At 42.9% G+C, this 27,252-nt stretch overlaps 1 protein-coding gene across 1 annotated transcript in view; it reads right to left on the bottom strand.

Annotated features, from left to right (window-relative positions):
• Positions 1–27,252, bottom strand: part of mmd (disintegrin and metalloproteinase domain-containing protein mind-meld) — a 540,350-nt gene that overhangs the window by 421,391 nt on the left and 91,707 nt on the right. The window contains exon 2 of the mRNA XM_080277960.1: positions 20,474–20,625. Coding sequence (XP_080134086.1) covers positions 20,474–20,625 — 152 coding nt within the window. The remainder of the gene's footprint in view (positions 1–20,473; positions 20,626–27,252) is intronic.

A 27,252-nucleotide genomic window follows, 5' to 3' on the forward strand; every position in this document is an offset into this window, starting at 1 on the left:
ATCGATTCGCCCCTCTTTTCACTTAGTTTCATTCACCGTCTTGGTCTATCATAATTTTGAATCCTTTCCCCTAATTTTTTCACGAGTCTGTTTCTGTTCTGTGTTTTCTGGACCATTTATTATGATTTGCACAGATTTCCTATTATTAACATTCCCCTTTTTAATTAGTTATGATTTCCTTTAATCGCTGCTAGTTCAATGCGTTAACATATTCGGCATATTGTCTTTTATGTATTTTTCTTACCGTTTTCCCCCATCCATTCTTCTTTCTTCCACACTTCTTTTCCATTTCTCTGTATAGTTTATTCGTTTTCCTATAACTCCCTTTTTCATTCCACCTCCGTTTTTCATTCTACCTCTCTTCATTTATCTTTATTTGTTCTATCTCCAAATTCCTCTTACTTTTCACTCGTTCTGACTCTTTCATTATTTCTTTGTCTTTACCTCAACTTTTCCCCTCTTTCTCATTTATTTCCTTACTTTTAATGTTTCCTTTTTTCTTTTCATTGATAAACGTATTTCTTCATTTCCCTTCAATCATTCTTATCTTTCTACCTTCTTCTCTTCTATTATCATCTTTTGTCTTCCCTCTTTCCTATCTCCCTTTTCTACCAAACTACACTTTTCGTTCAGTTCAGCTGTGTATCACACACACACACACACACACACACACACACACACACACACACACACACACACACACACACACATGCGATATCTCTTTCTCCGTCCAGACATACACGTCACAGATCTGTTTGTTGTTTCATTTTTTCCTTGGCTTTCGTTTGTTCTCGCTTCCCTTCTGCTTGTCTGTTTGTCTCTCTTCTCCATCTGTCCAATTTTATCACTCCTGTTGTTTTGGTTGTCGTAGCTTTACATTTTATTCACATTTTCAGGCTTATTTTATTGTCATATTTTTATGCCTGTGATATCAACTGCTGTGCATTTTCTAAATAAATGAATATATGTATATATACACTGTATATAAAATCAAGTTTTATCATTCAATGGTGGAGTCAGTGGTCAAGCGGTAGAGCACTGAGCTGCTGTCCGAAAGGACGTGAAGGAAATCCCAAGCTGGAGCAGGGAACATTTTAAGGACGTGTGTCACTAAAAATATTTACTGAGAATATATAAGACTCATCAGTACGTCACAGATCTTTTCATCACACATGTCCTGAACTTTTTTAGTGTGGATGGTGGAATTAGCGCCAAAGTGGTGACACATGAAAGTGTGTGACACAAAGGGGGAATATTGGGTCTCAAAGTAAGAAAAAAAAATCTTAACCCTATAATACAAGGATGCCATATTCTAGTTCTGTTATTGACCAACGATGTTATTCAGGTCAGAACCTCTTGTAAGGAAACAGATATTCTCCTGTTAATTCTTGTAATGAAACAAATTCTCCAGTCGTTGCGTCAAACTGAGTACATCTTGTATATTTCATTCTTTCTACCGAGAGACGGTTTTATTCAGCTAAACAGAGAGACCTCGAAGCAGGATTTTCCGTGTCAACTCCTTCGCTAAGAGAGTTGAAGAAAATATTCTAGAAGCACCTAGAAAAAAACAAGAATAAATTACTTCATTCTACCAAAAAGGCTGAAGGGCATATTTCTGATCACTTCACTACAACAGTTCTCCTCTTACCAAAACAAAATCGTCTACCTGTGCGAACAAGGATGTGAAAACATGGCAGTGAAAAAGTAATTTACAATGCTTACTCTGAATCAGTGTGAGTTACATGGAAGGCTTGCATAATATATAAAGTCTACGGCAGTGCTGTAATTTCTTTTCGTTCACCATTCTCTGGTGCTATGATAATGTGAAATCCCCTTTCGTCCACATTCAAACAAATGTTTTCTTTTCCTTTACCCATCTAATTTAATCCTTATTACATCTGTATACAACTTGCTTTATTTTTTCGTCCCCTTTAGGTCAGTAATTTAATTTGTAGTACTTTCGTCTCAAAACCATTTTGTTTTGTGTAAAATTTTTACCTCCTCTCTCTCTCTCTCTCTCTCTCTATGTATGTATATCGCACGTTTTCCTAGCCATTTCCCACCCATCCCTTCTCCATTCCTTCCTTCATATTCCTTTTCTCAATTTTCCATCTGTCACTTCCTTTTCTTCCTCTTTTGTTTCCCTACTTTCTCGTTTGCTTTCAATTCCTCTCTAATTCATTTCCTTACACCTACTTTATCCTTCTTCCCCCACTGCCTCATCTGCTTACGTTTACCTGCATTTGTCACCCCTCCTCCTCCTCTTCATGGTGCTCTCTTCTGGTGTGCCTCCTCTAACAAGCCTGCCAGGGGGTATCTGCGTCAGACTTCCACCTCCAATCCCCCCCCCTCTCTCTCTCTCTCTCTCTCTCTCTCTCTGTATGTATGTATGTATGTGTGTGTGTGTGTGTATATATATATATATATATATATATATATATATATATATATATATATATATATACTACACACACACACACACACACACGTCACTTACAAGACACTAATACCCACGGACCGTACTTAGATTGGTGGGATCATCTCATATTTACCAAAGATAATGGCATTAGCAGGGGTGATTTACTTGGGTGTCACTGAGAAATATCAATTACTTACAGGATGCTAGGGTCTTGAACGCCTCTCACCAACGTTACGGCTTTTATCCTGGGTTAATGATCTCTCTCTCTCTGTTTCTTCCTTTCCCTTTCTTCTGTATTCCTCTACACTCGGAATACACAACCTCCCCCTTGACTCAACCAACTTCTCTTTCCTTTCCCCCTTTCTCTTCTATTTCCCTCTTCCCCTCAACTATTTCTTCTCTTTCATTTTCCTTCACATTATAATTTTCACGCCCTTCCTCTCCCTCTCACATTCCCCTCCCACGTTCATTCCCAACTCTCCCTACTCCCCTCGCTCTCTCTTCCTTTCTCCTCCTAACATCCTTTCCAATCATCTCCCCTCTTCTCTCTTCTCTTCTCTTTTCCCTCCCCTCTACCTCTGTACCCTCTTTTCCCCCTCCTCCCACTCCTTTTTCCCTTCCCTCTCTTCTCTTCTACTTCTTTCCCATCTTCCCCTTCCCTCCCCTCCATCCTCTCCGCTCCCCACACCCTCGTCTGTGCCTCTCGGCCGGAGTGGATCTGGAAATATAAGTCAAATTTTTGCCTCCCTCGGGATCGACAACCGAGGTGGAAGAGGCGAACCCCGACAGCACCCGACGTGATTGGTTGCCCGAGATGACCTCCAGCCAATCGGGGTGCGAGTGTGGCCCACCCCTCCAGCGCGAGAGGTATGGCGGAAAATGAATAAAATCGTCTGAAGGTAAGATGCAAGAAAATAGGACGCCATCTTACTTAGCCTAAAGTTTTCATGACGACGGTGTTTAATTCTTTAAGTAATGCATAATCAAAAAATATTTACTTCACTCCTTAGTCAGTTAATTTTCTGTTCGTATTTATCTATCTGTTAAATTATCTACCCACCATCTCTTTATGCATCTATCAATCATACAGCCAACATCTAACTAGCCATCTACCTACCTCTACACAGTACCTACCCATATACCGCTTTCTGTAATTATTGCTTAATCCCATATCCAGTTGCTCAGTCGGTGTCAGGCCGCGGTAAAGGAATCTCCATGCTACCTTTTTTTTTTTTTAGGATTCAACTGCAATATCTCATTCCAACTCCTGTTCGCCTTCCCACATATAGCCTACCCCTTCCCAAGTGTTCGTTATATAATACAAATCTGAACTAATGAGGTGTCCAATTTTCTTCCAATATATCGTCGTCGTCGTCATCATCACTATCACCTCCAATCACGTTAGCCCTATTTCCTACTATTTTAAATATAATGAAATAGGGCCTGAAAATGAATCTAGGGAATCACACTAAGGCAAGTCCGTCACTTTTTTACCACAGACACCATACCAAAGAGAAACATACCAGGACTCTCTTAGTTTACGAACACTGACCAGCAAGGAAAAGTGAGAATTAAGTGGCGAAATAATTGGCGAACGTTATATATGTGACGACAGTACAGAAGGAACAGATACACTTTCTACGAGAGGTATGAAAAATAATCCTTAGTCACCTTCGTTTGGGGATAGATCTGGCGTGGCTGGAAGTAGACCAAGATGGAGAGAAGGCGACAGACTGGGGTAGAATATGACGGTGCGTACTGACTTGACATGAGAGTTACCTGGTGATTACCCAGAGATTAGAAGTGTATGACGATCCTTTTTGTTCATGCCATCTCCCCACAGGACAGATGGATAGATAGATGGATTTGAAGAAGGAGAGAGAGAGAGAGAGAGAGAGAGAGAGAGAGAGAGAGAGAGAGAGAGAGAGAGAGAGAGAGAGAGATGGAATATCAAAATTACTTTATACACGTCCTGAGACAGTTCTGATATTGAAATGAACAAACAAATATGACCCCAGAAAAATAGCTAACATAAAAATACTAATCATAAGTGCCAACATAACACATTACTAACCATCAGTATCAATAAAGCACAATACTAATAAGTGCCAACATAACCCGATATACAATACTAATAAGTGCCAACATAACACAATACTAATCACATGTACACTATCAACAAAACACATTACAAATCATAAGTCTCACCATAACACATTACTATTCACATAAATCAGGATGAGCCTTGTGATTATCTGTCTGGCATTCGAAAAGGCAAAACAAATTAAGTATAAAAATTAGCTATCTATCTATCTATTGCCAGACGCCTTAATCCCGTAAGGGATGGCCACAAACAAATCGCTTCCATGTCGCCCTGTCCCCTGCCATTTCACTGCCCTACTTCACAGCTCACACTCTCCTCTCTCATATACCTCTCCCCTCCATCCCTCCATTTCATCCTCGGCCTCCCCCTCCCTCTCCCCTCCCTCCAACTCACTCACATACACTCTCCTCGTTGGTCTCTCGCTCTCCATCCTCTCCATATGGCCAAATCACCTCTGTATTTCTCCTAACGCTTTCTATCACATCCACATCCACATCACAACGCTCCTTCACTTACTTATTTGTCTGTCTGTCTCTCCATGTAACTCCATATGCTCCTCTCAAATAACTCATTTCCACTGCTCTCCCTCTTAACTTGTCCAAGCTTCACTTCCATACGTTACAGTTGGTATCACAATACTATCATGCAGCGACTTTTTTACTTCCATGCTCACTTCCCAATTTCTTATAACTGCTTTCAAAGAACCAGCAACCTTTCTTCCTTGTTGTACCCTTTCAAGCACTTCGTCTCAAAACTTCCGTCCTTACTCATCACCACACTACCCAAGTATATAAATACATTCACATTTTCCATCTCCTCATCATCCAACCTCACTGTACACGAGGAAATGGAAAATGTGAGAATTACCTTTTCACAAACCTAGAGCTACCTTTGATCTTGGAGAGCATGAACAAATCGGAGGCAAGAAGAGGTGGAACAAAATAAAACTCTAGGGTAGGTGTCTTAAAAAAATAAAAAATAACAGAAGGAATATATATGATTTACTTGTATACCCATCCTGACCGGGTAGGAATATATCGGAGGGAAGAAAAGGTGGCCACAAATCCCATTACTATTCCCACCACTGATGACATAGGTGGCGTGTTATTCCCCAGGCTACGCTTCCTGACTTCAGTTTGTGATATAGGTGGGTAGCAATGATCTTTCTCTCTATCTACAGTCAGAGGTTTCGATCCCAGGAGACGTGGTATCTAACAAATCGTCTTCTTTTCACCCTGTCGTTCGTCATCAGGCTGCCCTCTCCCAAACTCACACTCACCTCCTCCATATACCTCTCTTCCCCATCCCTCCCATCTCATCCTCGGTCTCGGTCTCCTCCTCCCATTCCCCCCTCAGCCTCACCCATATAAACTTGTCGATTCAGTCTCTCATTCACAAATCTGATAAGTTTAATTCCTTCACAGCGAGAACGCTTTCTGTATTACAATATGATCTCGCTCTACAGATTACTTTAATTGGCACATAAGAGATATTTCGAGAGAGAGGTTACATAGAGCCTTCACCAATGCCTCCACAACTTGGGAATGTTATTTTCCTAAGCTGAATAACCTGCCTGAAGGTCATGGTAGCAAGAATATACTGAAAAACATGACAGTGTAAAGAAAGACAGGCGACTGAAAATGTGGCAGTTTTGAATGATGGGGTAATGGAAGCGTGGACCGTTTTGGCTGGGCACTCTGGTGACAGTTCTCCTACTTAAACGCAAAATTGTTTCTCTTTTCTCTGGATCTTACCCACCTCACTCAGAATAGTGGAAATAACTTGGTGGAGGTGACGATGACGATGACAGAGACGGTGACGGTGACGATGACGAAGTAAAGTCAACGAAAGACGCTTTATGATAGGCACTATAGACAACTAACACGCCAAACTATTTCTTGAAGAAGATTAAATTGGGAATACGGAAGAGAAAGGTAAGGGAGAACACACAGGCGCAGGAGGTAACAACTGCATCCCCATATGGCCGCTGGCGGGAGGACGAGGAGGAGGAGGAATGTGTGAGGCAGCAGAGAGAGGAAGAGGAGCAATTGCAGCAGTGGCATGAGTGAGCAACTTGAGTGAGGGGGGAGGGGGGAGGAAAAAGGAAGGAGTGCCATGAGGGGAGAATATATATGGAAGAAAGAGGGGCAGGAGGAGAAGAAGGGCGACCTAATATCCGAGGAAAAAACAGAGCAATAGTAGAAGAATGAAGAAGGATTCTGAGAACGAGGAGATAAAAGAAAGACGAACAACTATATAAGGAAATAAATGGAAGGAGGAGGAGGCATGAAATTCGTGAGAGGTTAACATACGTGGAGGACATAAAGAATGAAGTGCAAGGACTCGTAGCAAGATAAAGGAAAGGAATAAGACCCAATATAAAAAGGATGAAAAAGAAACATATGGCGAGGGATGACAGACGTGGTTTTTGTGGAAGAAGGTAAAGGAAAATAAATTGCCTTAAGAAGAAAGAGAAACTGAGACGAATGGAGGAACCAGCATTAAGTGGAAGCACGTAAAAGAGAAAGTAGAACTGACAGGTTGGAAGAGGATGAGAGGAAGGAGAGAGAGGAGGAAGAGGAGCTAGCTTATGAAGAAAGCGAAAGAAAAAAACCGAAGAGCAGAGTGGGTGCTGAAGGAAGATAAGGAACAGAAAGCAGAAAAAAACAAGGATAGAAAGACAGGAGTGGAAGACGTGAGAAGATTGTTTGAGAGAAGGGATATAAATTAATTTGGAAAGAGACAAGGAACACAAAAAAGAAGAAATCCTAGGAGGGTACAAAATGAACAAAAAAGAAAAAAAGAGTGCAATACGTGTAGAAAATGCACAAAACAAGAGGAAGAAACGAAGCAGACAGGAATAAGACCAAGGAAAAAAAAACTCGAAGGACAGGAGGTAAGGGAATAAAAAGAGAAGGATGAAAAATGGAAGAACTGGGCAGGAAGAAAGAAAAGAAACGAGGAAAAGAAAAAAAAATTAGATACAGAAAGATGGCAATGGAAGAAGTGGCGGAAAAGGAACAAAATAAACAAAATGAGAACGAAAGAAAAAGAAAAAGAAAGAGAGGGAGGAATATGGAAGAACTGGAGGAGAAGGAAGAAGCAGCTAGCAGGTTGTGAGTGTCCCTCGTATACCATGCCGGGAAACGCACAGCATCGACAAGGCGAAGGAGGTGCGTGTGTGTGTGTGTGTGGTGGAGGGGGGGGGGGTAGGTAGGGGCTAGGTGGAGGTGTGGAGGTAGGGGAAGGTACGAGAATAGACAGAGATGTGGAGGAAGATGTGGAATAGGTTGTTAGGGTACGGCACAAGGAAAGACGGAGTTGTGGAGGAAGATGCTGAGGTAAGGAGGGGTACGAGGAGAGACGGAGATGCGGAGGAAGATGTGGAAGAATTTAGATCACAGTAAGGCAAAAGGAAGGACAAAGAAGAGGAATATATGGAGCGTGTTCGAGAGGGCAGTGGGAAATGAATTGTGGGGAAAAGATGAGTGTAAAAAGAGCTCTTGAAGTTGCACACTATGGAGGGAGTTGTGGAGAGAGAGAGTTGTGGTGGAAGGTTTAAAGATAGGTGAAGTGGAAATGTGGAGGTGGCTGTGGAGGCGAGCTGTGGAAAAATTAAGTTGTGGAGAGACCTGTGGGAGTAAGCGATGTTGAGGAAACAGCTAAACAAAAGATAAAGCCTGGGAGACACTGACGGAGGGAACTGTAGATATGGAGAGAGTTGTGAAATGTTCAGTTTGTGAAAAGAGTTGTGGGAGAATTATAGATATGGAAAAAAATAAAGCTATGGACAGAGTTCTTGACGGAAATGTCGTTGTTGGGTAAATGCATAAAAAATGGAAAGTTCTGAAGACTGTTGTGAAAGAGTAATGGAATAAAAAATCACGTTGTGGAGGAGTGCAGACGGAACTGGAGTTCTGCAGGAAGTTATAGCCCCCCCAAAAAAGAAAAAAAAGTGGAAAGAAATATAAATAAACTGAAGTAGTAGCATGCGTTGTGAGGGGAACCGTATCAATAAAAAAAAGTTATGATGACAGTTTTAGAAGGAATGGAAGTTGTGGAGGGAGTTGTTGCTGTGTGTTTCGGCAAACTTCGAAGGAGTGGAAAGAAAGAAAAAACCTGTCAAGATTCCCCTTCCGAGTACTGAGGAAGGGCGAAATACGAGGGCCGAGTTAGTCAGTGTCTTGGGGGGAAAAGATTCTCTCAGGAAATCGAGCAGAAAACGTCGAGCAGTTACGCTGGGGTGGCAGGATCGACGTGGTGTGGGAGTCGACGTGGTGGTGTGGGAGGGTTGGCATGGTGGCGTGGGAGGGTTGACATGCTGGTGTAGTGGTGTGGGTCAACGTGGTGGTGTGGGAAGACTGAAGTGATGGTACAGTGGTGAGTGTGGATCGACATGGTGGTGTGGGAAGGTGGACATATTGCTGTGGGAAGACTGAAATGGTGGAACGGTGGTGTGGATGGACTGACAAGGTTGTGTAATGGTATAGGAAGACTGAAATGGTGGTATGGTGGTGTGGACGGATTGACATAGATGCGTAATAGTATGGGAAGCTGGACATGGACATAGTGGTGTGAGAAGACTGAAATGTTGGAACGGTGGTGTAGATGGACTGACATGATGGTGTGGTGGTGTGGGAAGGTCGACAGAGTGGTGTGGGAAGACTGAAGTGGTGGTATGGTGGTGTGTGAGTGTAAACATGGTGGTGTAAGAAGGGTGATAGGGTGTGGGATGGTGGTGTGCGAGGGATGACATGGTGGTGTGTGAAGACGGAACTGGTGGTGTGGGTGTACCGACATGGTGGTGTGAGATGATCAAAAGGATGATGTGGTGGTTTGGCAGAATCACGATGGCGCCATGGGAGAATCGAGATGGTAGTGTGGTGATGTCGGCATGTTTTGCGTAAGGGAAGGTGAGTTGGTGGTGAGGAGATATGGGGAAAGGGGAGGGGGGGAGGCGCGGACCGGGATGAGGACATTACGCGTTAGGGAAATGGCTTTAGGTGAGGAAACATAATGGACGTTCATGTGGGGGGTGTTGACTTGCGGAAGGAAAGGGTTATATTTCTTGACAGGGTGAAAGGAGACGGAAAGGAATGTTGGTGAGAGGAATGGGAAAGAAAGACGGATACAAAAAGGGGATATGAGTGTGGATATTTTGCTATGAGAGGAGAGTGTGGCCAAACAACACAGAGGGAACGATTGTGTTAGGAAATTGTTCGACAGGGGTGATAGTGAAGTGAAAAGGAGGAGGATGGGAGCGATGAGATAGGAAAGAATGGGTGAGCCTTGAATGTGATTGGTTGAGGATGAGGAATGATTTGCGACGGGGTGTAAATGAGGTGAAGGGATGGGGGATGTTAAACTGGGGAGGAATGAAAAAGGAAATCGGATAAGATATTCTGTCAGGATGTGAGAAAAGTAAAGGAAGCGATTTTTTTGTTTTTCGCTTTAAGGTGACAATGAAGGACAAGATGTGAGATATTACGCTGAGGTGTGCGTGGGGACGGAGTGGCGACGACTATAACAAATAAAACAATAACGTGATACATGAAAAGATGAAAGCTAAGAAATTTTTACGCTGGGGTGAGTGAAGAAGATGCATTCGCTTGTCATGTTACACTGGAGAGAGGAGGTAGCCTTGAAAAGAATGATATCCGCAAACACACTCGCACCGACACTGACACCAAGGAACTAAATCTGCAAGTATAATGGACTAAAGCGTGGCAGGCTTGGTTCACATATTCACAGAGTAACACTTGAGATACACACAACATGCACCCGGAGAGAGATGAATTTTAGACACACCTCCAATTCTCCTGACAGGAACTGGATAACTGAGGACACAGTGTACAAGCTTCGTAACTTTCTGGGGTGGAGAGGCGCACGCACGGACATAACGAGACACATATTCACAAATTAATTCATATAAACATAACATATTCAATAATTTTCTGCTGGAACGAAGCTGCTCTAACAATGCGCGCGCGCACACACACACACACGCACACACACACACACACACACACACACACACACACACACACACACACACACACACACACACACACACACACACACACACACCAGCTACGGATTAGACAAGACTCACGGCAGATCTCCAGGTAACAATAAATACATCACTCAGTATTAATTACAGCAAGTACCAAGACTCCGGTAGACACCAGATATCCAATGCCTCAGTCGATGATATATTGCTACACAATGACGGGGACGATTTCGCTTTCCATATTTCTGTGTATGAAGGTCTAGTGAGGAGCCTTGTAACCACTGAGTTATTATTTGTCTTTATATAAGGATAAGGTTTCTAATATGTGTGGTAAGACTTTTGTGAAGTGAAGTGTGGGTTTCGAAGGCTTAGTTGGTGTGCGAATGACTGTGTGGACCATTTCAACAAACACTCTGTCTGTTACTACTCCAACTCTATCTATGGCCTCACTCAAACACTCTCCAGCATACGCCAGACAACTATCAATATACCCAATGGTGTTTGGTAGTGGAAAAGAATTTTTCACTGCGCTCCATGAACAGAAAACTTAAAGCCATCAGTCGGTGAATTATGGATGTATCATTGCCTACTTCAATCTGGTTTCATCCCATATCCTATTCTTACTATCTCAAGACAATTTCACAAAGCTTAGGAATGACTTTTTGAACTAAATATATTAAAAGTATCCTTCATTAATTCCTTCAGTGCGAGACCCCTCTAAGGCTATATAAGATCTTTTGGAGGTAGAGGCATACACTAAATGAAAACTTGCCTCGTACGGGAAGGGTTAGTCTGTAGAACAACTAATGAAAACTTCGAAAAATAACCTGTCTGGCAGAACGGCTACAAAAATTAGTTCGACTCAGAGTATGTGTCGAAACCACCACGCCCATCTCACTACAACAACTAGCATACACACCTTTACATCCCCACCGGCTTGGCATGAAATGGTTGCGCCTCAAGTAAAATTTAGTGTCTAACATTTTGTACTGCATCAGTTGTACCAATTTCGATGTTAACCTGTGAGGTTTTATTTTAGTTTCGTATTATTAAAAACGGGCAAGTCAGTCCCATAACAGCTCTTTTGGGGACTTGAGAGAGGTCAAGAGTAGGTTCTCGTAGTCCAGGTCATTTAAGGGAAGGAAATCAACCTACTTCTTTGACAGCAGAACCTCTTGAAAATTTTAAACGTTGTGGTTGAGACAGTCTTACTAGTGGGCTCTATACTGGGATTATATGAATGCAAATTAAAATATGAAACTCACCACTTTAGCTAGAATAACAGGCGCTTCCAAATAAAACCGCTACTCTAATGCACATCAAAAAATAAATTTTTCCAAGGGAATGACATTACGGCAACATATGACAGTGTGCATACAAATCCATGAGTATCTTAAACTCCACGGTTCAAGGACAAGTTTACTGTAGTATTCTTCCTAGCTTCAAACACTTCTATGGAAAGCAGGCGACCTCAAAAATTAAAGGGATAATCAAGGCTCTATCAAGTCCCTCGGGCTAATGGCAATAAATTTTAGTGGCGACATTTTGTAAGTAGCGACCGCTTGAGTCTGTAAGACCACATATTAGTGGTGTTAATTAAGGTTGTACCTCACCTGTTACAAATATCTCATGTAAAGAGAATAAAATAATCTTGGAGTGGCAAGAAAAATGATAAATACCTCATCGTGGTGAATGGGTTTAATGTTAACTGGGTCATTTTGTGTGCGAAAGAAGACTACGTTTGTTAAGATTATTTCACTTCAACCCATGTTTTGGTGGCACTAATAAAGGCTATATATACTGTAACATCTCCAGCTTTTAAAATTTCTCCTAAACAGAATATACTCGCCTGGGAAGAGCAGAAGTAAAATGAAAAAGACGTCCTCGTGCTGAATGAGTTAAATGTAAGGTGGGACATTTTGTGTGAGAGGGAGGTGGAGTGGCGACCCAGCCTCTTTAACACTCCTGCGCTCCCAGTTCACGTTCTGCTGAGCCGCCATGACGGTTTGGGGGGAGAGGGGAGGGATAGCGGGAGGAAGGAAGACGTGTTGGACAAGTGGGGAGGTGAGGAAAAAACGTGTGAGGTGGGGGCGAGAGGAGGCAGACAACACAAGTAGGACAGGCGTGTGTGTGTGTGTGTGTGTGTGTGTGTGTGTGTGTGTGTGTGTGTGTGTGTGTGTGTGTGTGTGTGTGTGTGTGTGTGTGTGTGTGTGTGTGTGTGTGTGTGTGTGTGTGTGTGTGTGTTTGAAGGGGTTGGAAGTAATACAGGTAGGACAGGCAGTGTATGCAGCGGGGAGAGGAGTGACAGGTGTGGGGGGGGAGTGGGACAGGACATGCTGAATCGGTGGGCAGGTGAGGAAAAGAGTGAGTGGGAGGTGTGACAGAGGGAGGGGAAGTGTAGGACAGGTGTAAGTGGAGATCAGACAGGTGCTTCGGGTGGGAACAGGTGTGGAGGGAGAGTCCGGGTTTGGGAGGAGGGAAGAAAAGAGAAAAACGTCTGCGAGGTGTGATGGGGGGAGTTATGGTGTAGGACAGGTGTATGGCGGGGGAGAGGGGAAAAGAGGACAAGAGCTAGGAAGGTAGAGTCGAGAGGTGCATGGGTTGGGGTGAAGAAAGGGGGAGGGAAGGACAAGTGTGTGTGGGGGGGGGGGAGAGGACAAGAGTAAGGAGGGTAGGGACAACAATTTTGAGTTTGACGAGGGAGGAGGAGCAAGGGGTGAACTTGGAGTGTGGATGGAAGGTGTTACAAATGGATGGAATGGTGTAAAATTATGTGGAGGGGAGGGTGGAGACAGGTGTGGGCGGAAAGAGAAGTGAATTGGGAAGGACAAGTGTGAGGAAGAGGGGAACTGGATACGTGGGACCATTGAAGAGGTACAGTCGGGGTTGGATGAGGAAAAAAATAAAGTGTGTGTGTGTGTGTGTGTGTGTGTGTGTGTGTGTGTGTGTGTGTGTGTGTGTGTGTGTGTGTGTGTGTGTGTGTGTGTGTGTGTGATGAGGGTGGTAGAGGTAAGAGTGGCCAAATGGGGGTGGGGTGGTGAGAGAGGGGAAAGAAAGAGGGTAAACACTTCTGGCAAACGTGTCTCCCGCACTCTCTCTCTCTCTCTCTCTCTCCACACACACACACACATGAAAACTGTACAGCCTAAGCCTGGTTTTGGTTTCATAAACATCTTCGCAGATCACAATCAAATGGCACCAAACAAATATGATTTCATCTTTCTCATTTTAAAAGTGTGTGTGTGTGTGTGTGTGTGTGTGTGTGTGTGTGTGTGTGTGTGTGTGTGTGTGTGTGTGTGTGTGTGTGTGTGTGTGAGAGAGAGAGAGAGAGAGAGAGAGAGAGAGAGAGAGATGATGGGTGAGTGAAAATGGAAGTCTGGAGGGCAAGGGATGGAAGGGGGAGTGGTAGGGGAGTCTGGGAGGTAGGGGGGGGAGTGGGGGTGAGGGGGATACTGGCAAAGCCCTCACCACCCCGACACGGCCGCTTCTCACGGTAATAATAGGAGGATTTGACGTCAATCGGACCATCAATTTCACCCCAGCCCCTCACCTTTATCCTCTCACTTCCCCTCCCTTCGTCCCTCTCCCTCCTTTAATTCCTACATCATCCTCATCTTCCTACTCCCTTTCTTCACCTTCCCATCTAGTGCTGGAGCGTAGGGAGGGACGCCTTTATGTGGTGACACCAATATAGCCAATCAGCCCAGTTACACAAATATACTTCAACTACCTGTACGCAGTCGACCGAGCTTCATGTTTCAGATGAACCTGGGACCTCAACAACAACAACTACTACTACTACTGCTGCTATTACTACTACTATCTCTCCATTTCTCCCCTCCCATTTCCCTTCGTCCTCCCATTATTCTTAATCCATCCTCTTCCAATATCCATGACCTTCCCTTTCCCCTTTCCTTTCTTTCACCGCCTCCTTTCTATCTCTCAGATTCTCCCGCACCTTCCCTCTCCCTGTCCCTTCCCCCTCCCTTCGCCTGTCCCCTTCCCCTGACAATGGTATTATTCTTCCCCTACCTTTCCTTTCCTTCAGCTCTCTTATGTGCCTTTTCCTTCACTTCTACAATCCCTACCTACGTTCCCCCAACACCTTCATCACTCGCCTCCCCCTCCATTTCCTTCACTTCTTTCAACCCTTCCCTCCAACACTGCATTCGCCAACTTTTCCCTTCAGCTGCTTCTCCCTTCACTTTTCCCTTCCGTTCCTCATTTCTTTCTCCCCCTCCCTCTTACTCCCCCCCCATCATCTCTCCTCTTCCCCTTCCCCTTTCACTGCCCTCACCTCACCTCAACCCTCCCCTTTATCCCATCCCTTCCCCACACACCAACTTTCTCCTCCCCCTCCCCCACGCAACTGTAAAAACCAAATTCACCCCAGGACTTCCATTCCCCTTCCCTCAATTCCCCTCCCCTGCTTTTCCCACCCCCTTCCTCTTTCGCTGCCCTCACCTCACCTCAACCCTCCTCTTCTTCCCCTACCCTCCCTACACACCACCCTTTCTCCTCCCCCTCCCCCTCGCAAATATAAAAACCACATTCATCCCACCTCTTCCAATCCCCTTCCCTTCCCTTCCTTCCTCTCCCTCTCGCCCCTGTAATCTTCACATTCACCCCTTCTCTTCCTCTTCCTTTCCCTCTCCCCTCCCCTCCCCTCCCCTCCCTTTCCCTTCCCTCTCCTCTCCTCTCCTCTCCTCTCCCATCCTCAACCTTCCCCTCCCCTTCCCTCCCTTTCCTTTCCCTCCTCCCCCCTGTAATCTCTACATTCAACCATCTTCTTCCTCTCCCCGCTCTGTCCCAACCCCTCGCCTCCCCACGCCCCTAATCCTCACCTTCCTCCCCAATACCCTCTTAAACCCACATATCCGCCGCTACCACCTTCAAAATCCTTCTCTCTCTCTCTCTCTCTCTCTCTCTCTCTCTCAAATACGAAGACACTACCAGATGTTATCACATTCTTCAGTTTCCCCTCTCTCTCTCTCTCTCTCTCTCTCTCTCTCTCTCACTCAAATACGAAGACACTATCAGATACTTTCACATCCTTCAGTTTTCTCTCTCTCTTAAATACGAAGCACACTAACAGATACTACCATATTCTTCAGTTCTCTCTCTCTCTCTCTCTCTCTCTCTCTCTCTCTCTCTGTCCTGACGCACCTGGCCATAAAGTCGAGAGTCCCTAGTATAAATGCCATACCACCGCCTCTAATGGCATCTCAGACTCCAGGAGAAAGGAATTAAGGTATTTTTTAAAGTTCCCCTTAAAATGTATACGATGTGCATTTTCCATACTGAAGATGATGGTGTGAGAGAGAGAGAGAGAGAGAGAGAGAGAGAGAGAGAGAGAGAGAGAGAGAGAGAGAGAGAGAGAGAGAGAGAGTGTAAAGAAAGATAGCGAGAAGGAAACTAAGGCCAACAAGAATTTCAGCAGGTACCATTAGTGCTGTGTGTGTGTGTGTGTGTGTGTGTGTGTGTGTGTGTGTGTGTGTGTGTGTGTGTGTGTGTGTGTGCAGGATCTGTCACTCAAGCACTGGAGACCACTTGAGCACGATCCACTCCCCCACCCCCACTCATCCCCCCCATCACTTTCCCCACCCCCACTCATCACCCCCATCACCTGATACTTCCCTGCAATGGACGTATGCGACTGAGGTAGATAGTAAAAGCAATGTAAGGAAATTCACCCTTCTCACAGTAACACATAAATGCAGAAATACGCACCAATACAGTCTCTCTCTCTCTCTCTCTCTCTCCACCACTACTCCCCAGACGCCCACGTAAACCAGACGCAAAATTCGGGTGTCAGAATTCCATAACCAGATTTTGTAGACGGTGGCTTGTGTAATAAAAATTGAAAAAAATATACTAGATTTTTACTTCCACGGATTGAAAGTAGGTTTACTGTAGTTGTTGGTTACGTGTGCTTAGTTCATGTCTGCCAGTCTGTCTCTCTTATCGGGCTTTTAAATTTTCTAATACTTGATCTACGAACTTCAATTTTCTTAAGGTCGTAGCCATCAAAATATATAGGTTGTCTAAGTCTTAATATCATGGGCCACAAGTCAAGGTTAGTGGGAAGAAAATATATCCAAAGAGGGAGGATGCCTAGTCTTGAGAGCATATTCGTTCAAGTACATCACTCGCCCTCCAAATTTTACTTCTGACTATGAGAAGATAGGTGGGAAATATCCGGAAGCAGGAACAGGTAAGAAAAACAAAACAAAACAGAATTATCAGAAGTGACCAGTGAAATTAGCCATACATCCATTTACTTATACCTCATCCAAATTCTCGTAGCCACTTCACAAGCCTAACATTCCATACATTATTGGCTTTTATTTATATACGGTGAATATTCAACTGATTGCCACGTTAAAAAAGGGGTGCTACGAGTACCACTGTCATGTGTACCTCAGCACATAAATAATTAATCCATTTCGATTATTCGTCAATTCTCTTGCATCCTCTGCCTTCACTCCACACATGTTCATACGTCTCTTTACCATACGCATCCACCTTCCTCTTGATTTTCTATGACGCCTGCTATCATCAAATTCCCGCTTACATACCGAATTTACAACCACATCCATATACGTCATCTCACTGTGACCATACCATCTAAGCACACTCTAAACACGGCCATTCTCTCTGTCTCTGTCTCTGTCTCTGTCTCTGTCTGTCTGTCTGTCTGTCTGTCTCTCTCTCTCTCTCTCTCTCTCACCCGGCCCCCATAACTCAGCCAGGATGCCCCACTCGGGAACCCTGTAATCTGGCCAGTTTTCACGCGAGATACGAGACCGGTTTTCGGCTGCTCGGGTTTCAGGGGTCAGGGAGTCTTTGGCAGCCGCTGACCAGACTTCACTGAGAGAGAGAGAGAGAGAGAGAGAGAGAGTATAAGAAAATAGATACTGAGAAGGTAACATTGTCTTGGAGTAGAATTTAAAGGAAGGTTAGGTAATAGATAAAAAGATAAACAAACACATAGATAGACAGACAGAGATAGGCCGAGGCACTGATAGATAAAAGAGATACAAATACATAGCTAAACTGTGTGTGTGTGTGTGTGTGTGTGTGTGTGTGTGTGTGTGTGTGTGTGTGTGTGTGTGTGTGTGTGTAAAGAAAGGTGACGGGAGTAGCGAAACACATGATACACCAGCAAACAAGGTGACCCACTAAGACAGACGATGGGGCGTGACCAGGGTGGGCAGGGCAAGGCTAAACACACACACACACACACACACACACACACACACACACACTGAAGTACCACGTATCTTCTTTGGTCTAAGATTCACGTTCTTTATTTTGTTCCTCTTTTGTTATTATCACATTTTTAACGTCATGTTCTTTTTCGCTTTGATTCCCTTTCTTTCTTTCGTTTTCTGATCCTTCGTTTTCCTTTTCTTCTTCTCTCTCTCATGACCATTATCTTGTCGATCTTATTTTCCAATTTCTCTCATCATTGCTGCAGTTTCCAGTGAGTCTGATGTGTTTTGTAGTCAATAAAAGCCATTCATACGATTTCCCTGACTTCTGGGATGCATTCGATTGCACGGTTATCAACTTGATGTACCAATTCAAGGTGTTATATGTTAATAAAGAAAGAAGATCTGTGTGCTAGGACTTTTTTTTTTAAAGATCCTAACCAGACTTTTATGAAAACACATAATTATGCATTTTTAGATAACACAGCTATTATCTTGGTTAGGCGGGAATTTGTAAACGACACTTCGTCCATTTTCCACTTCTAGATTACCTTTACCTTTAATATGATCGAACACTCATCCTTCTCCTGTTTTTACATTATAAGTTTAAAAGCTGTATTTCTTTTTATGTAACGCAAGAGATCTCTCCGTTCATTAAAGATTTTTCCCCTTCAACCAACCGCTCCAGTTCACCAATACGGCAGAATACTGATAACGTATTACTTACCAATAGTTCATTTTGTTTTGCTTATTCTCCGATGGATATACACCGACTTATTGCGACAAAAATGGGACAAAAATATAATAAAGTTCCATGTCATATATGGTTCTTTACTTTTTCAGCCAATAATGATAAACCATTGCCTTTCCATAAATAAATAAACAATATGCATAATAAAAGTATGCATTATCAGGCTGAAAATAAAAATAATAGGCAGTCTTTCCATAAATACATCCATGCAAAAAATCTCATTCTCTGCCATGGCCTGAGCGCTGCATTGGTAGCGCCACTACACCCGCCGCGCCCCGACATTACATTTGTCATGACACCCTCACCTCGCACAGAGAAAAATTGCTGACGTCAGTAAGATGGATCAGACATTTTTCTGCTTCTGAACTGACCCGAGGAGCAGAGGAGGAGGAAATTTCCGACTGGTTATTTTTTCTGGATCAAATATTATCTTTCATGATACTGGATAGGATTATTGTAGGATTCCTGTATGTACGAGGCAAGAATTAAAACACTTACCGAGACTCTCTTCACAAACTGAATCGAAACAGAGGAAACAGTGAAGGAGCATGAGGAGGGGAAGGAGCGAGAGGAGGAGTAGGAAGATGAGATTCCTAATCCCTTTTTCTTCTTGTATCAAACACTCTCTTAAATTATATTAGGAATGATACTTGTGGAAATGCTGTATATACAAAGTAAAAATGTTCCTTGATCATCATTAGCGAGCCTCGACATTAATTTCACCGACTTCGGATTAATTTTTCTTCTCGGATCAAACACCATCATTAATCATACTGACAATTATTATTGTGGAAATGGTATACAAAAACAGTACCAGTAACAATAATTCTGACTCCTGAGTTCAAAACAGCAGCGGCCAGGGTGAAAGTACAGGAGTATCAGGTGTTGGTCGAGTAAAGGTACAGGTGAAACTGATATGGAAAAAGTGGTTTTGGTGAAGGAGAGGTTTGTCGTAAGTCTGCTGGATATAAGCACAAGTTTGTGTATGAATACAGGCATGGCGTATTAAGGGGGATACTCACGGTAATCTAGAAGACGTGAAACAGGTGAGAGAAAAGTGTGAAAAAGTGAGAGAAAAGGGTGAATCAGATGAAGGAAGCGGCAGGATGGGCTGAGGGGAGGGCTGCATAAGGCCAGGGAAAAGGGTAAAACAGGTGAAGAAAGTGGCAAGATGGATTGAGTGAAAGGTTGCATAAGGCAAAGGAAAAGGGCGAATCAGGGTTTGACCTGTGTAAATCGGTGTGAATCAGGTGAAGGAAAGGGAAGAGGAAAAAGGCACACCAGGTGACACTGAGAAAAACAGACGAATATACAAGTTTGGCAAGAGTCTGGATATGGATACAAGAGTTTGAGGACGAATCTGGGCACGGATCTTTATGGGGTACTCATGGTGTTCCTGGGGGAGTGAATGAGGTGAGGATATGGGTATGGGGGGCAAAGGAAAGGATGGATTAAGAAAGGGAAAGAATGGGTACACCAGGTAACAGAATAAATGGTGGATGTGATGACAGAAAGCTAAAGCACAAGTCTTCTGGATATGCGAACGGAATCTGAACCAGGGAGTCATGGTGTACTCACAGTGATGTTGAAGTGAGGGACTGGATTAGACAGGTAAAAACAAAATTGACAGGCAAATGGATGGGCCAGGGAAACACAAGTGTAAGCGAATGTTGTCAGAGTAAATGTATAGATGTATATCTATCTCTATATCTGTATCTCGATCTATCTCTACCTATCTATACCTGTACGAATTCATGGCACGTGTATCACTAATGGAGTACTCACGGTGATCTTGGAAACGGAAATCGGACGTAGAGAAAGGCACGTGAATCAGGCGTAGAAAAAGGCCAAGGGAAAGTGTAGATCAGATAAAAGTATGAATAAAACAAGTGAAAAGTACAGCTGGACATGAGTCTAGGCTTCGCCACACAGGTTTTGGTACAAAGTTTAGACACGGGTATTCTGGGGTACTCACGGTGATCTTGGAGGCGTCGCGTGTGGAGATGCCCTGTGACTTGCCGTGGCGCTGCAGCTGCACCGGGTACGTGATCTGATAGAATTGAGACTCCAGCGACGAAACGAACTTCTGGTTCTCCACGTGTTCGTTCAGCAGACGGCGGACTTCGGCTGCAACACAAGAAGGGTATTCGTTAGTGACACTTTTAATAATTGCACCAACACATAAATCTCCAACTACAGATATTTTAATAATTTTATCATTGGTGCTACTCCGGTAGTCTCGGTTTCTACAGAAAATATATCCCCAGATGAAAAAAAAAAAGTAAAGAAAAGAAAAAAAAGAAAGAAAAAAGTCAGCTACACATCCTTGGGTAAAAACAATGCAAAGAAACGTTCCTTGCTTACCATGCATGCTATATTATTACATGTCCGTACAAAACAGCCTAGCCTCAAGCCACTACGCTCCTGCTAGGACTATAAAGGACTGGACGTATGAATGGTTTAAGAGTCTGAGATAACCATATACACTAACCGTAATGTTATTCACGATAAATAATAAACTAAAAGGTTAAATACAAGAAACGTCTTTCAGCAACATCTGTCAATTAACTGCTATCAAGGTACCAAAAATCACCCAGGTACACACTCATGATATATGTCGAATAAACCAATAACTTCCGCACAAGGTGGGCGGAATATGATTTATCTGAAATTTCTATACGAGATTCGTGGAGAAGTGGGCGAGTGTGTGTGGGGGAAAAATGTCTGACGTGAGAGTGTGATTGTGCGAGATAATGAAGGCAAGAAAGCGGGGTAAGTGGGTGGTGCTGGGTCGGTGGTGGTGTGGTGTTGGTGGGGGGTAGATTTGCATCTCCCCTCCTCTCTCTCTCTCTCTCTCATATATATATATATATATATATATATATATATATATATATATATATATATATATACAGTGTATATCTGACGTACGTCTTCCTCTTCGTTTAGCTTAATTACCTACCCATCTCTTTCTTCCTTCAATAAATAATTAATGTAATTTCTCTTCCATTCATGTCACTATCTTCGTTTCCTATGTTATTTATGACTTTCCCCCCCCCACACAGCATACCTTCGTCAGATTAATTATTTCTCTTCACTGTCTCCCAGTAATTATCTCAGCCACACTCACATTCTGGCCACTGACCCCTTCATTCAAACCCCTCTTAATTATACAAGGCAGGATTTTCTCTCAATCCCCCTAACCCACCACCATCTTTCATTATCTCTCTTTCACTCATACTGACTAATATTTTTTATGTCTTCTGTGTTTCCTCTGCTTTCCCTTCATCCCCCCCCCCGTGTGTGTGTGTGTGTGTGTGTGTGTGTGTGTGTGTGTGTGTGTGTGTGTGTGTGTGTGTGTGTGTGTGTGTGTGTGTGTGTGTGTGTGTGTGTGTGTGTGTGTGTGTTTGTGTGTGTGCGTGCTCTTCTTTCCTTTCCTCTCTACCCTTTTTCCTCCTTTTCTCTCTCTTTTCCTCTCGTCTCTTCTTGGTCCTCTCACTTCCGTCCATCCTTCCGATCCAGCCGGACAACAACCTTGCTTTCAGTTTATTTTGCTTTTTCGCGCATGACCTCCGACCATCTTCCCTAAGAGGTCATGGGAAAGACCATGCAAAATATGACAATTAAAACACACACACACACACACACACACACACACACACACACACACACACACACACATACAAACTAAAGAAGATAAAACTCTGACAGACACAGCCGTAACCATGCACAACGTCCTCCAAAGAAACACAAGAGTTGCACTATAATGAAAAAGTAATTTAGGAAGAAAAAAAAACCAAAGCAACCACGAGCCATAATCGTTCCATTCTCATCATGTGCCAATTTGGGTTGATAAGATTCCATTCTAAACTCCTATACATGGCTGTTTACCTTTTCCCATAAGTGGCCTCCCTGTAAGCTACCTGCTGAAATCATTAGGAAGGGGTTAATGGCAACAGTTTCTAACCCCATGACTCCGAGGCGTCTCCCCTGAGCTGTCAAACTCGTTCATTCGCCGCAAGAATGATTAAAAGGGTCATCGTTGAGAAGGGCTTAGAAACAACTGCGAAGAAGATTTCCCCTTTCAGCTCCTTTCATCATTACTTTCCCTGTTCAGGCACCTCTTTCCCCTCAGAAGAGTAAATGGGGTATTCTGGCCTCCCACTCAAAATCTAATAACCAGTACTTCTACTTTATAGCAGGGGTACATAGATAACAACACTAATTGATATTCTTAGAAAATAAACTAAGTGAGAAATATATGAATCAACCACACAACATATCCCTGATCAACAACCTCTCCAAAGACGCTGGAAATGGGATAATATATGTTTCTACCTTTAATAATAATATCCAATAAAGACAATAATGGGATATAAAGTCCCCCGCTCCCTCCATCCCCTCCCTTTTCCAGCTCTTTTCACCGGGTACTTCTCCAAAACTAAGTCCTGCATTTCCTTCCCCTGAGAATGAATGAATGGGGTGCTCTGGCCTCCCATTCAAACTCTGATAACAAGTGCTTAAGTTCATTCATAACTTTAATTTCACCCACAACTTCGGCCAATGAGTGTGTGAGTGGAGGGTGTGGGCGGCGTGATGTGTGGGTTGGGGCTGACACCTCTTCAAACAAAATTGGCAACTATGTTGTATTACGTGACAGTATATGAAAACTGACGTAAAATGTGCAACAAAATTAGAACTATGTTTAAACATCAAGAAGAACTGAGAGAAATTTAAAGGCTTGCACAAAAAAAAAAAAAAAATAGAAAAAATAATACGAAGGATGGAAATATACAATATACAATTAAATTTATCATTATATACTAAAGGTAAAAGAAAAAACAATGGACTCAGGTACACACTCAAATTTATAACTAAATAAAAAAATGAGATAATATTACATGAAAGCTAGACAGAAATGAGAGTACACAGACAACTGAAGAAACTTCCATTAAAATGAAAACTAAGATAAGAAAACTGGCTAAAAATGAAAACAGACAACAAAATTTAGATTCAAGACAGATTAAAGAAAATCTTATGTGATACAAATCTATCTATCTATCTATATACCTAGGCTGCTTCCCCCAAGGAAAAGGAGGTAGCCGAGACAGGACGACACACTCCCCATTTACTCATCCATTCAAACACATTCATTCGCATCAAATAAAAATGTAAAATGGAAACTAAGGCTGTATACAAAATGAAAGTGGTAAAAATGAAAACACGCAACAAAATACAAAATTGATAAAAAAAAACAAAAAAAAAACAGTGACATTACATACCGTAGTAAGGATATGCAAAAACACCTCAATTTAAAAATACAGTAATTGATATTGTATATACTTCATCACGAGAACAGAAGAAGAAATTTGTAACAATGAATAAAGGAATAATACTAAGAGTTGGGCAGTGGCAAAAAATTATACATAAAGTTGGGTACAGGTAAAATTTCATGTATCGGCTACAACGGATCTCATACATAATGAGAAATATCAGCTTAACAATGTGTCGATCTTTTATAAGTTAAAGCTGAGACACTGGCAATCGTGTTAAGGAGGAAGTCTTGCTGTACGTGTGTGTGTGTGTGTGTGTGTGTGTGTGTGTGTGTGTGTGTGTGTGTGTGTGAAAGAGAGAGGCAACAGCACCTCATGATTAAACTCCCCAATTCCAATTCACATTCCACCCGTGCAAGACAAACAGAGAGAGTGACAGATACACAAGGAAAGCCTGACAGAAACAGACAGAAACACAAAAATGAAAAGGAAATCCTCTATTTTTCTCAGTAGTTCTCCTCCCCTTCTCTCTCTCTCTCTCTCTCTCTCTCCCTTGTCCTCCTCCTCCCCCTCTCACCCTACCATCGGAAGCCATCCATTAATTTTAACCATATATCTCCCACTCTTACTAATTCTGCAGTAAAGCACCGATATGTCACCAGGTTTTTGTGGGGGCAGGAAGGATGGATTTGGCAGTGACAAAAACAATATATATTATGTGACTGGCCACTGAAAATTGGGATGCAGGTCACGTTGATGTCTATTACTAACGTCGGACTTTGTCACTTCACCACGATGACGATGATGACTCTATTCTGGCTACCATTATAAGATTTTTCTTAAGGAAGAAAAAATACTTATGGCTAAAGAGGTTAGAAAAACATCAATGATCAACTATGGAAACAGGAAGATTATTCTCTTACTGTTACTACTACTACTACAACTACTACAAATAATAATACGATAAAAATAAGTTTTAATTACCTTAATATGTTCATCATTCTAACCTTTACCCTCTACTACTCCTACTACTACTATCACTATTAATACTACTAATAATGTAGCACATGATTACAGCAAACAAACGAAATTGTTACTAAACATGCCATATGCGGGATGAGTAGCACTGTAATAAGAGCTGCACGGAACATGTACGGCTATAAACTCTACGATCTTTGCTATCCATGTTTCACTTACTTGTTACTATTTAGTACAGCTGTGACAAGAGTTAACCCTTACATAAGGTAAATTTCTGTGAGTTAACAGTCCGGTGTTACCTTGAATAAAATATGAAGTTTTCTCTTGCGCCAAAAAGTTAACTGCAATTCTTCTGACAATGGAATTCTCTCTCGATCACTGAAAACCCGTGTTCCGTTAGTCAAAATAATTTGCAGTGTACAGGTAATTCGATGCAAAAAAAAAATATTTACATGATGAAAGACACACAGCTAGCATAAATGCCGAGATCGTCCTAGCTACAGTCTTTCCTGTCTTTGTTGCATTCACTCGAATTATACCTACAACCTGGCCAGAGAGGTGTTAGTACTTCGAGATGAATTGCTATCAACCTTGAGAGAAAAAAATAACAATAAATTCTGCGGTCTTTGCTACCCATATTTCAGTTACTCCTGTCAACTCTATATTTTGCTAGAGGAATGTTAAGCATATAATCCTCCCTCCCATTCCATATTTCCACAACATCCTGTTCTTCTGGGAGGTGTAAAGTACAGAGACGATAATGATAAAAATATTGAGTTAAATAGCCCCAAATTAAACACTGACTGCTATCCATGCTTCATTTACCGTCATCCCATATAAGCTCTGACTGATGCTGATAAATAGAAATAGTGACCAAGTACAATCGAACTATAAAATCCACTGCATTTTCTCTCCGCATTCTATTTACGCACGTCTCACCAACTCTGTATTTTGAATAGACAGGCTTGTTAAAGTACAGTATACATAGTACATCTTCCCTGCCCGCATTGCAAAATTCTGCTTCATCCCTTTCTTCTGTCTATTCATATTCCAATTCCAAATTCACCAGCAATATTTACTTCCCCTTCCCTTCTTACTTCCCTTTACTGAAGTACGTTCTCAACCCACTCTTTCTCTTACCTCTCATCTTCCCTCCACATCATTTTTTGGTCGTTTCTTGATCTAATCCCATTCTTCTAATCTGCCTGCCTTTCCTGCTTCTCAACTTCTACGTCTTCTACTTTCCTACCTTATAAGAAAAGAAAACACCGTCCAATTTTCCATTTCCTTTCACCTGGTGCCTCTACCCATCCCTAACCAAATTATCATAATCTAATTCGCCCTTATTTCATCTCAGATTATATCCTATACACTGTCCAATCTCCAAATCCTTCTATAGTTTAATTCCCTATTATTAAAGTAACCAAACACCCTTTAGTTCTATCTCTAACCACTCCTGATCCTAAATTCTAGTCACCTAATCCCTTTTCCTTCCTCTCAGATCCTATCCTGTACAACTTTCATCACGGAATCCTTCTACACTTTCCTTCCCTATTATCAAAGCAGCCATACACCACCACCTTGACTCCCATTTCGCTCCACCCCGCGCCTCTACCCCATTCCTAATCCAATTCCAATCTCCTAATCCGCCTCCTGCCCCTCCATCATCCAACCCGGCCTCTCTACCCCCCTGCCCCCACGTCTAGCACCCCCCCATGGCCTCGCTCCCTCCGGTGTGATCTTGTTATATACATCATCTTCCTCCCCCCGCTGCTAGGTTAAATGGAAGGCTGGAAGGGATGGAGAGAGGACTGGAGAAATGGAGGGAGGGAAGGAGAGAAGGATGGAGAAAGGAATCAAGGGAAAGAGTGGAAGGGGGGGGGGAGAAAGAGAGAGAGAGAGAGAGATAGGGGGGGTATATGAAAAGGGGGAAGGAGAAACAAGAAAAAAGATGGGCTGACGAGGAGAGGGATAGAGAAAAGGATGGATAGGGAAGGAGAGGGATGGCATGGACTGATTGAGGGGACAGGGAAGGAAGAAGAAATATGAGAAGGAATGGACAGACTGAGAGAGAGATCGAAGAATTTAAGACAAGGGATGCAGTGAAACGTAGGAAGGATGAAGGGACCTGAAGAAGATGCAGAGTTTGAACATAAGAGATGGATCCTGGAGGAAAACAACATAATATGGAGGGATAGAACGTGCAAGAGGGAAGAGAGAAGACACAAGCTGACAGAAGGATGAAGGTAGACTCGTGAAATTATGAGAGGAAGGAGGAGGTTGTCACACTGCGAATGAAGAAATAGGGGAAGAAGAGAAGGACAAGATGGAGGGAGGAGGCTGGGAGATGGAGATGGACAAGGAATGACGAATGATGGAAGGGAGGAATGAGATGAGGGAAGGAGAAGGGGAGGAATGAGATGAGGGAAGGAGGAGGGGAGGAATGAGATGAGGGACGGAAGAGGGGAGAAATGAGATGAGGGAAGGAGGAGGGGAGGAATGA

The sequence above is a fragment of the Coenobita brevimanus genome, chromosome 71 (assembly GCF_032717465.1).
Source record: "Coenobita brevimanus isolate Jiangsu-jjx chromosome 71, ASM3271746v2, whole genome shotgun sequence".
In the NCBI taxonomy this organism is placed as follows: domain Eukaryota; kingdom Metazoa; phylum Arthropoda; class Malacostraca; order Decapoda; family Coenobitidae; genus Coenobita; species Coenobita brevimanus.